Raw genomic sequence first — 11,610 nt, 5'->3', positions numbered from 1 at the left:
TTGCTATCTTTCCGACCCAAGCTTGGGTGCCTACAGGCTGGGTGACACTGGACAGGTGAACTAACTTCCCAGAGCCTCAGACTCCTCATTTTGCTGTCAGTGTTGTGAAGATTAAATTAGATAATGAGTGAGAATACTCTTACATAATTCTGGCACATAGGATGTGCTCAGAAAATGGTACCTGTGGCCAATGCTGAAGGTACCAGTATTGCTGCCATTGTACTGGCACTTGAGACATGGCAAAGGCTCTTCAGACTTCACTTCAGAGATTAAGTCCTGTGCCTTAATGCCTTCAGCAAACAAGATTCAACAGTCTAGTCCCACATAGGTAGATTAAATAACTCCTCTTTACCTTGAAAGGCAGCTGGGCTTCTTCAAATAGATTAATCAGAGGAAGTAAACTCTAAAATTCAAGTGTAAACAACATAGTCACTCCTATAAATCAACGTGTAAACATGAGTGATGTATATTTAAGAACCTAAAGCCAAAAATTCAGAAATAGAAAATAATGACTTCAAAACTTTCGGCTGCATTAACTCTATGGCAGCTCTCAAGGAAAAGATCAACTATTTGCTCATAAAGTTTCCAAAGCAATGCCTTGGAAAGGAAAAAGAATGATCTACAGGCTAACATAGCTGTAGGCAACATGTGCTTTTTGGTCATCCTAACACTTCATTGACTAATGTTAGATAAGAGAAACTAATGGTTCATAAATGCATTTTCTTGATGTTGCTCTAAGATGTACCCCCTCATCTGGAGGTGAGGCAAGGTTTCCCTTTTCCAACATCCTAGCTGTGCCTACCCTCCATCCCATGGAAGCCAAGGTATCTCACTGCATTTTAAATGAACATATGTATATATATATGTATATATATGTGTATATATATGTATATGTGTATATATATGTGTATATATATGTATATGTGTATATATATATATACACACACACACACACACACACACACACGGAGTCTTGCTCTGTCGCCCAGTCTGGAGTGAAGTGGTGCGATCTCGGCTCACTGCAACCTCCACCTCCTGGGTTCAAGTGATTCTCCTGTTTCAGCCTCCTGAGTAGCTGGGATTACAGGAATGCACCACCACGCCCGGCGAATTTTTTTTTTTTTGTATTTTTAGTAGAGACAGGATTTCTCCATGTTGCTAGGCTGGTCTCGAACTCCTGATCTCAGGTGACCCTCTCGCTTTAGCCTCCCAAAGTGTTGGGATTACAGGTGTGAGCCACTTCGCCTGGCCCAAATAAAAATAATTTTAAATTCATGAATCCATAAGATTAAACCACTTGAGAGTAATTAGCAATTTCCAGAATTAATGGATAATGTTCAAATCAATTAAAAACGACTACTGGAAATTAAAAAAATCCAACAGTTAGTAATACAAAATTATTTATTAGTAAAAAAGGAGAGAGCATTTGTTCGTTACACAAAAAGTAAAACAATTGAAAGTTTCCTACAAAAATTTAAACTATGAGCATACAAAGTAGGAGTGGCACTATGACCGGGTCTGAGTACTTCATATGAATGCCTAGCATCAGAAAATTGGAAATAGTGACATGTAAACTGTGCTTGGGGTATTGTGTTACCAAGTTGCATATTTTGCAGTGTCATCTAGACGTGGTAGAAAAATACATATACCCATGCCATGTTCTGAATTACTGTAATTTCTATTAACTATAGCAGATGTCACAGTTTGTTTCCCTCTTATAGAAATCACTGGTGGCAGCTGCTGAGGGGGCAAAGTCCACACAGTCTGTGCTCGGATAGAAGTACTCTGCTGCCTGGAGAGCATCCAAGTCCTCTGCCTCACACGATGCGCAGTAGCAGATGGAGGTGGTGGCCGAGGAGAAGCAGCTGTACTGGGCGTGTGAGGACAAGTGATGGTAGGAATGGTCTTCTGGGGGGTAGCCACAGGCTCTGGTGTCCAGAGAAGCAGGGGAATTGTAATTCTCTGGAGCATATGAAGGCAGCTGAACTGGTGAGTAACTGTAGTCTAAGGATCCAGAGAGAATGGAGGAATTTGAAGGTGATCCCGGGATCTAGAGAATGACAACCAAGAAACAAAGAGCTTAATAACTTAGACAGGATCAAAAGAACTGAATAGCGTGGGTTTACCAATGCAGAGTTAGAAAATGAGGGGTAGAAAACCAACCCAAACCAAACAACACTCAACCCAAGTCTGCAGAAGTAATTTTATTTGCTGACTACATGATTTCATGATACCACAATCTATAGTTACCTATTTCTTTCCCAACAATAAATTGCCTTGCTTCACTGGCTTCCTTTGTTATAATCCTACTTTAGAAGAGTGCTCTGTTCTGAAACCACAAAATCCCATTGTGCTTCAAGTCACCTGCACATCAAATCCTGCTGTATGCCACAATCTAAGCTGTAGGTGGCACCCTGGATGTTTCTCCACACCCTCACCATGGAGAATCAGGTGATCATGCAAAGGCATAACTTGGATCCTCAAGGATCTCGGAGTATCCCTGGCATATGCCAAGATGAGTCACTATCTGTCCCGCCACTAAAGTCTTGTTCCTTGGAGTGAGAGCTACTGTCTGTTTTCTCTTAAGCAAGTCTACAATTGTTACTGATAAACCTAACTTGGAGGCTGGGAAGGAACTGGATCACTGTGGCCCCATATTTTCCCCGTGACAATGTGCATATTCTGCAGAGTTAATTTCCTACCCCTTCTAAAATTTAGTCTGATGCCCACACAGACTTTTGACAATCCAAAAGCAAAAAGTATTTACACTCCTTAAAAAAGAAAACCTTACAATTTAAGGTTTACAAAACAAACCTGTGAGTCTCTAAAAGACAACTGAAATAACTAGTTTCCACTAATAGAAACCTTACTTCATTTTGAAGGATAACACATTTTCAAACCTTTGAGATCCACTGAGAACAACAAATTTATTTTTTTTCAAGGATTATGGCTTCATTTTTACTAACCATCTCAGACCCAAATGAGTTATTGTGCTTACAGCAGACTAAAACTATCAGTTAGTAGAGCCAGTTCAATGACAAAACAAAGCAAAACCTCCCCCTAACGAAATGAAGTTTGTTACCATATATACGCAGCCTGAATTCCATTTCCAAGAACTCAAAATTCCATCAAAAAATCCAAGAGCCATTGTTTAAACCACTAACTTCAAATTAGTAGGTGTCTTGACTTTACAGTTTAAAAAACATTAAATGAATATTGCCAGGAACCTCTTTTTATTGCTATCCACCAACTTACTTGGTGGCCTAAAAATCTAAATCTTGGGAAATCTAAATTACGTGTGTATCCAAAGGTTTATGCCCTGCAGTGTGTGGCTACTTCTATACATTGACTTTTAAATTCTTCTCTGATTGTTTCCTTGGATGATTTCCTTGCTGATAGTTTTTGTGTGATTTCCCACGGGATGGTGCAAACTCACAAAACACTATTACCCCATAGTTAGCGACAATCAGGTGTATAAAGAACTGAGATAAATTACCAGGCTCTGGTTAAAGCAGAAAGGGGTGGCCTGGAAGCTGTCTGGGAAATGGTGTGGAGCACTTCGTGTGGAATTGAGCAAAGGCTCCGGGTGCATCTCTGTCTGAAGGTAGGAATCAAAGATCTGGTCGAGGCAGCTTGAGTTTTCTTCACATGAAACACAACTGGAAAATTCTCCCCGTTGAAAATAATTGGGCGTGGAAGAAATTGGTTCAGGCTCAAAATACAGTCCTAGAGGAGAAAGGAAAAAGGCAGGTTTTTGCATAAAAATTGCAAAACACAGATTTGAATGGAGATCTATACTCAGAATATTTACTATGTCTAGGGGGAAAGGGGGCTTAACAAGTCCAGAAAAGTAAACGGGAATGCAATTTTGACTTTTTAGTTGTCCTAGCTAATTCAAGCTCCAGGGAAAGGAACATGGTTAATAATGTGGAAACTGGCTGTAAAACTGGTGAGGGCAAAAATAAAAGGATGGTGACCCAATTTGTGTCCAAGTGTCACAGTCAAATAATGGCTCAAGCTTCCCGTTTCTTGGGCTATAAAACCATGGATGTCCAGCCCCTACCGGCAGTTCACGTAAACCTCTCAGAAGTAACTGACAAAGTTGTTGAGGCTTTGAGAAAACTTCTGATGCTACGGGAAATAATTCTCTTGACTTAGGGTGATTGCTTTTCCGAACTTTTCACTCTTACTCAGTAACTTAAGTTTGGAGGAGAGAATTTTGAGAAGTGATTTAAATGAGAATGCAAATGATAATCATGGAAACCAGGAACATAGAGTACCAATTAGCACTATTGGCTCAGAAGTACATAAAGCAAAAATGTTTTCTCAGTGAACATGTTAACATCATAATGTGATCAAAGTAAGTTGTTAAACATCAAACAAAAATAATCAGCAAACATTACTCCTTTTCCATTTTATTATTAATAGGCCCAAGATTTGTGATAATTATCTGTAAATGCTGGAAGAAGAGAGGATTAGAGTGTGCTCATCAAAGGGACTAAAGGACACTGGGTTCTTCTTGAGGTCTCAAGTTCCTTTAAGGTGAAGCTACAGTGACACATTTAGTGGGGAGCGGCCATAGGCAGAGGTTTCCTTATATATGACCTCCTTAAACTCTTAGCTGTTGAGTAGCAGAGGTAGGAGTGTTTATGTAATTGAGTTATTCTTATTGGGCTGAGAAAACCTACACTTGTTTGAACTGCTTTCTGGGAAGAGAGAAGGGGAGGGAAGCCCCTGTCGGCTGGAAACTAAAGGAACAGAGCAAAGGCATTATTTGAGTGCCTCAGGATGTTCTGTATTCCATCTAACAGTGCACTAAAAAAAGATAAGTTCCCGAGAACAATTCTGATTTTGTAGTTCAGTTTAGTTACTTGGCGATGAGGAACTGGAATAAATGTGAAGAACAAACTCTTGGGACAATATAGCAGAGAGTAGAGAGTTCAGAAATGAAGACAACATTTGCGCTTGTTTTCTTGCTGGGCTTGCATGTGGAGTGACTATGCCTTTCTCACCTTCTGATTGGTTGGATTCCAATTAAATGGTGGTGCCTATCTTAACCCCTGAATCAAGACTGAAAGACTTTCGAGATGGACTTTTGAAAGAGTGTTTGAGGGAACTGTAATGCTGGCTCTACTGACCTGCAGAAGATGGTGCAACTGGGTCTGAAAGGCGGACGCTGCTGCCTCCGGACCGCTGTCAAAGCAAGAATATCACCGTGAAGCAGGCTGAAAGAAAAGCTCTAAAGGGAAAGCTAAGACATTTTGATGAGGACTATGTTTCTTTCTGCTAGAAGGTAAGCCAGATTCTTGCTTCTCAGAAAAAGTTACCTTCTTTTTTTTTTTTTAGTGTTTGACAAATTTTTATACAAAATCTATTGTACAAAACAAGTGAAAGGGAAAGTGTCAACAAATATTTTATAGAATTTGAAAGACAGATGCATAGAATTGCAGTAGGTGTATTAAGTCCGTGTAGAATTTAAAATGACTCTTGAGGTTTATAATCCTTTTAAGATTCAATCTGGAAAATTGCATTGGAACAATGAAAACCTGAAATCAAATCATAAAACAGACTTCTTAAATACAACCAATATTATGTTTTACCTAGATTCAATATTTATATTTGCTTGCTTGGGGAATTTTTTTCCTAATATCAGATTCTTCTACTTAAATGTTAAAAGTGATTAATTTTGACTAAAAAATTAATGTCAATAATTTTATGTGGCAAAAATGTAACAGTTTGAGAACATGCAGCAAGTCTTCCTATTAAACTTTTCGATTTAAAATTATTAAGGACTAACATTTATTTAATCTCAACTATCTATGGCTTAGTCAATTATTTTTCTCAAAAATTTCATATACCATCTGGCTACTTAGCCTTAGGGATTCGTTTCCCCAAAGAACACAATTCTTAATTTTGTTAATCCTGAGTAGCTAAAAATATTCACATGTTCTTAGTATACATGAAATATTAAAATAGAAAATATTTTCTTAAAGCTGTAGTTCGTGAGTTGGAACCTACTTTCATTCTAGTTAATGGTCAGGAATTATTCTAGTACTTTGTATGTTTTGTACTATTTTCTATAAAAGTTGCTTTTATTTAAACTACTGTATTTAAATACTTAAAAGTTTATGAGACTGCTCTTTTTAACTATTTAAAGTAAAGCAGCCTGCATTTTTCAGTTGAATTGATAATTATACTGAGTAATTTAGGATTTTTTTTTTTTTTTTTTTAATTTCAGGTGGTGGCTTTAAAGTTTAAAGGGACCCATATTGCTCTGTGATTCTGTGCTGGGAAGCCGAGCTCACCACACCTCTTTTAGGTTACAGGGCATACTCACTCCCATACCCTGAGCCACAGGGAGAGCTGTGCAGGCAGCCACTGCTGAAACAGGAGGCAGTATTAATTTTGAAAATGATCCATGCTGTAATGTCATGAACCAGGAAGCTGGAATCTTTACCAGCTCTTTATGCAAATATTTGGCTGCAGCTTGAGCTGAAGGACTTGAAAGGAGAGGGTATTAAAAAATCTGCCTCATTGTAGAGCTTTCCTTAACCCCATTCCTCCTCTGGATTGGCCTGTTTGTCTGCCTCCACCCCATGTTATCTCCCTGAGGTGTGTTTACAATATCCTACTTGATATTATCTTTCTAGTCATGGGTTCACTTTCTACTTTGCTCCAAGAATACAAAGAAAGGCAACTCTCTCTTAGATTTCAAACAGCACAAAAATTCACAGTCTACAATTTATAAAAACACATCAAGGCTGTTTAAAAAATTAATGATTTAAAAAAAGAAAGGTAAATGATATCTTTTGATAACGACTAACTCAAGTTTCCTTTTACCCCAAAGGCAAGTGTGTGTGTGTGTCTGTGTGTGCACGCGCATGCGCATGTTTGCAAATTGATCTGGCTGAAATAAGTTTTTTAAAATCAAGTGTTCCAATCCGGCATACACACAGATTCTTCTGGCACTGCTTGAAGAATATTTGAATTCTTTACTGAATATCTCTCTCAACCTGCAACTTCCATTCATGATTGCCTTCTTAAAATTTCAAATTGTGGATACTACTCTGACTTTATAACAAATTAAGATAGATTTCTTGCCGCTTTGTAGTATTTGATACAATTAACCCTCTCCTTGGCTTAAAGTTTCCCAGAGGCATCCTTCAACAAATGAAAACCTGGGGTTCATCTCTGTTATACCAGAAAGGTCTACACTAAGAAGCAGGCATACATCATCCCCGGTGTATGCTACCCTTGCCTACTAAGTACGCTCTCACAGCTTCCTTAAAATCCCAGATCCATCCGATGGCTTCCAGTGAGGGATTTTACATCTGGCTCTTGTAATTAAATTATATGCGTGTTACACCTGCTTGCTTTCGAGGGCATGGGCTGATGCAGTCTTCTGGGAAGCAAAGTAGAGCAGGCTTTACTCTGCCTGTTCCTATAAGACACTGGTTCAGAAGTCCTGCTTTATTTCTCAGGAGGGAATTCAGAAAAATTTAAATAAGTCAAACTACTCTAGGGAACAGAAACTGGTCAGATACACAAATGAAGTGTCTTACCCTCGCTTTAGCTCATGTACCAAGCTAAGAAGGGAACAGTGGCCAGACCGATCTGTAAGGGCCCAGCAGCAACAGAAGTGCCACATTCACTTGGGGCTCTCCAGGTGCAGCTGAGCAGAACTCTAGCAAGTACCAAAGCTCCTTAAGGAAACATTACATTTTATTATGAAAGTCTTGATGATGTTTTTCTCCAGAAGCATTTTCTAGTTCCCTTGTACCTGGTTTTATTAATTATATAACCATCTCTGAACTGAAGGGGTTGAGGCTATCAGACTCCTGCTTAGTATGGTCAGATCTGCAGAATGATGAACGTAGAGAATAAAGAGCCAACGGAAGGGTTTTTATATTACACTAAGAATAAGACCTTAGTCCTACTTTTAGCGTTGCCATGAGCAACTTCAAGGTTTTGAATTTTGCCTGTAATCGAGGTACAGATCTCTGATCTACTTACCTCTGCTGGTTGTTATAAAAACTAAATGAAATAGTGGCTGTGCAAAAGTGCTTTAAAAGAAGAACCACTGTGAAGTCCTCTAGAAACGTAAGGGAGTGTTAATGTGTTACCTGAAATTCTGCACATGGAGGTCCTAACTTTTCCAGCTGCATGTGCTGTATATGCCAAATTGCAGCTGGCTCACATCTGAACTCTAAACTCTGAGCAAAGGGTGTGAACGAACATTACCAAATAGCTGGCTTTCAATCCTTGGTTGGAATATTAGTTGCTTTCCCCAAATTATTATTATTTCTCAAATAATGACAACTAACATTTATTGAGCACTCACTATGTGGAAAGCATTCTTCTAAGGGCTTTGTATGCAATAACTCGATTAACCCTCACAAAATCCTATCATCCCCAATTTGAAGACGAATAAACAGAGGCAAGAGAAATTGGGTAATTTGATTGAGGATACACACCATGGAGGAGCTGAGACCTGAGCCCAGTCCATCTGGTTCTGGAAGCTGTGTTTGCCTCCCCTACATCATTTGTCCCCTCCCATTTCATGAAGTGCCACTGTCAAAGGCCTATTTCATGAAGTCATGCATTGCACATGAACAGCATCAGGCACAAAAACTGTTGTGGGGCAGATGCCAATGGGCTGGAGAAGGACCAATCCTAACATAGGCAATATGAGCCCCAGCTGTCAGATCCTATGTTCACACCCAAACCAACCCCCAAGCAATTGTATGATCGAGGCTTTTTAGGGATGAGCTGCCCTCTCTTGGGCAATAACCCCACCTAGTTTATTTGGTTCTGCTGCTGCCCTGAGTGCCTTTGGCAGTACTCACCGTAGGAAGGTGTATAAAGTGTCAGGGGTCTACCCTTATGACTACTCAGTTCAATTTTGTAATAACCTGAAACTGCTTAAGGTGTTGATACATTTTAAGGAAGTGGTCCTGTACTCCAGCTGTCTTTTCTGCAGAGACAGGGCCCTTTTCTGCTAGATACGTTAGGTAACTGATGATTTACACACAAATGATCTCAGAGGGTGAGTTCCAGAAGAATGAGGAGGGAAGGGAGGATGTTCCACACAGATGCTATCCTGGAAGGGGCCCCTAAAATGAGGTGAATTTCTGGGAGAGATTTTCTATGGGTCTGCAAGGGCTGTACATACATACACTGTCTTCCTAACAAAACCATGTCTACTTACCGGCTGGCCGCTCCTCCCCTTGCAGAGGACCAACGCACTTTTTATACTTTACTTTCACCCATGGGGGACGGATGGGCTCCCCCAAATCCTGAGCCCCACAACATGCCCCAGCTGTCCTCTGTAGCTTCCCGATTGGGATGCAGCTGGGTACAGAAGTCATAGGAACAGCAGAGGAAGGCCAGGTCTGGGGATGGTGAGTGCGTGGGGCCTTGAGTGGCCTCCACACCTTGTAGACACAGGGTTGAAAGAGGCCTGGGATGGGCTGGGGAGTGAGGGAAGGGCTTATGCTTACGGTTCCCCCGGAGGCCGCCTGGTGTGCCCGTCTTTGCTGCAGCAGCTCCTTCACTGTGACCTTCACTCGGACACCTTGATACACTTTCGGTTTTTCTGGAGAAAGGCAACTGAGTCAGTGGTCGAGTCCAAGGTCTGGGTGCCAGGGTGCAGAGTGGGGGCCCCTTTTATAGGCTATGGCACCCAAAGCCAAGTTTCTAAGTTCGGAGAACACACACAGAAAATATCAAAGGATGGTAAAAACCCAAACATTTCAAACTTGAAAGAATGAAGAGTGGCTGAGCAGGTTTCAGGGCCCCAGTAGGAAAAGAATCCGTGGAAATTTGTGGGGCCATCCACCCCTGGCTGGGCCTCAGTCCTAGGCCAATAGCAAACGGGTTTTTCTGCTCTGGAATGTGGAGACCAGTGCAGTGGAGCCCACCACTCTGGTTAGGTGGGGGGAACCTTGGCTTTCGGACCCAGACAGCTGAGAGAGGGTATTATGGACCTGGCGAGGGGCCAGGCCTGGGTCAGGGGGCTTTCTCTGATTATGGCCGCTGACGTAGCCCACCCCACTGTGATGTTCCCACTGGCATGGAAGTCCCGAGTCCCTTCGTTCTCCACCTGGCCAGGTGTGGCTTCTGGACAGGCTCCGACCTCTGCGTGCCCTTGGTCTGGAAGCCAGCCCGGGAGCAAGCGGTGAGGTTTGGCCAGCCCAGTCCTGGGCCGGCGAGGGACCTGCCAGACTGACCCTAGGAAACGGGCCAGGCCCGAGGAACTCCCTCCCTCGCTCCCTTCTGTCTTTGCCTTCTGCCCTCTCTCCCTCGCCCCTTTTCTCCGCCTTTTCCGCGCTCCATCTTGCCCTCCTCCCTCCTTCGCCCCCGCTCCTACTCTCCCCTTCTTCCTCTCTCCCCACCCCCTCCCTTTCTGGGGCAGGCGTTTCTCCGAGGCGCACTGAGGCTCCGGGGCGAGTCCGTGCAGCGCGAGCTGGGGAAAGCCGTCCGGGGCTCCCGATGACCCTGCACTCCGCCGGGAGGCCGCCCTTCGGTAGGGGCCGCCCCGGGGCTGGCGGGGCCCGGTCGGACTGCCCCGGCTCGCGGGAGGTGGCGGGCGCGCGCAAGAGGGGTTCGCTGGGAGGGACTCCTGCGCGCTGGGAGCAGGGGCAGCCTCGGCCCCGGGCCCCGAAGAGCCGCAGTGAGTAGGTTGCGGACTGGCTGTTAGGCCAAACCGAGCCGGGCGAGCTTTCAAGGTGGAGGTGGCCGCAGGAGTCCGGGGCGGCTCCGGCCCTGACCACTACCCTGCAGTGAGCGTCCAGGAATCGCGCGGGGAAGCGCGCTGGGTGCGGCGGCCGAGGGTGGCCGCGCGTTCAGCCTGGGCGCCTGGCGATAGTGCCAGGATGCCAGCGCCTCGCCTGGTCACTGCGGGGACCGCAGCTGGACAGCAGGGATCCCCCTCAAGCCGGGTTCCAGGAGTTAGGGTCTCCCCAGGAAAGGAGATTGCGCTCTTCCTAGCCCGGACCCAGGGAATCCCGTGCCCCGCCCGCAGGGCCCAGGCGCCGCGCCCTCTCCGCGCTCCAGCCTACCGCAACCCCACCACCCCGTTCCTCGATCGGCTCCGGACTCCGCGGGCAGCGGGCGCCCTTCGGGGTCCGCGCAGGGACCGCCACAGCTCGGCTCAGTGCAGTCAGCGCGCTCTGCCCCCGTCCCAGGCTCACTGTGAGCCTCTAGCTCCCCCCGTCGCCACTTCTGGGCGCGCAGGGTCCGCGCCGCGTGTCCCAGGACACAACAGTGGATACGTGGGAGGGCGGGCGGGGGCCTGGGGTACGCGGACGTCCGGAGCTGCCAACTCGGCCTCTAGGCCTCTGCCCTCCGGGACAGGCGCTGAGTGGGAGCGGCCACAGCGTGGCCCGCGTCCTCTCCGGATCCCCGGCCCTTACTCGCATGCCCTGACTTTGTGCCTCTCTGTTCTATGCAGGAAAAGCCGTGGAAACACACCCGGATTGAAATGCCCCTGGCCCGCCTGACCCGACCCCAGGAGAAGCAGCCGAGTTACCCGACATCGTGGTCAGCAGGAGCTGGGTCGGTGGCTGGATGCTGCAGCTGCAGGGACTCAGCGCCTGGGAGGGCTCCTGG

General features: G+C 44.8%; 1 protein-coding gene across 3 annotated transcripts; it reads right to left on the bottom strand.

Annotated features, from left to right (window-relative positions):
* Positions 1-1,383: 1,383 nt before the first annotated feature.
* Positions 1,384-11,223, bottom strand: POU2AF3 (POU class 2 homeobox associating factor 3). Of its 3 annotated transcripts, none has more exons than XM_054440791.2 (5): positions 10,103-10,552; positions 9,501-9,595; positions 5,139-5,193; positions 3,497-3,726; positions 1,384-2,050 (listed from the first exon to the last, which is right to left on the bottom strand). In XM_054440791.2, the coding sequence occupies exons 4-5, from the start codon at positions 3,590-3,592 to the stop codon at positions 1,682-1,684; spliced, it is 465 nt and encodes a 154-aa protein (XP_054296766.1). In that variant the 5' UTR covers positions 3,593-3,726; positions 5,139-5,193; positions 9,501-9,595; positions 10,103-10,552; the 3' UTR covers positions 1,384-1,681. The 3 variants fall into 3 exon arrangements, with proteins under 3 accessions (XP_054296766.1, XP_054296768.1, XP_054296767.1); XM_054440792.2 differs by having other exon boundaries at positions 1,392-2,050; positions 10,050-11,223; XM_054440793.2 differs by lacking the exon at positions 5,139-5,193 and having other exon boundaries at positions 1,386-2,050; positions 9,501-10,164.
* Between the last annotated feature and the right edge of the window lie 387 nt (positions 11,224-11,610).

Source organism: Pongo pygmaeus, chromosome 9 (genome assembly GCF_028885625.2).
Source record: "Pongo pygmaeus isolate AG05252 chromosome 9, NHGRI_mPonPyg2-v2.0_pri, whole genome shotgun sequence".
NCBI lineage: Eukaryota > Metazoa > Chordata > Mammalia > Primates > Hominidae > Pongo > Pongo pygmaeus.
Note: the sequence above shows the minus strand (reverse complement) of the source record. Positions and strands in the feature narration are given on the sequence as shown.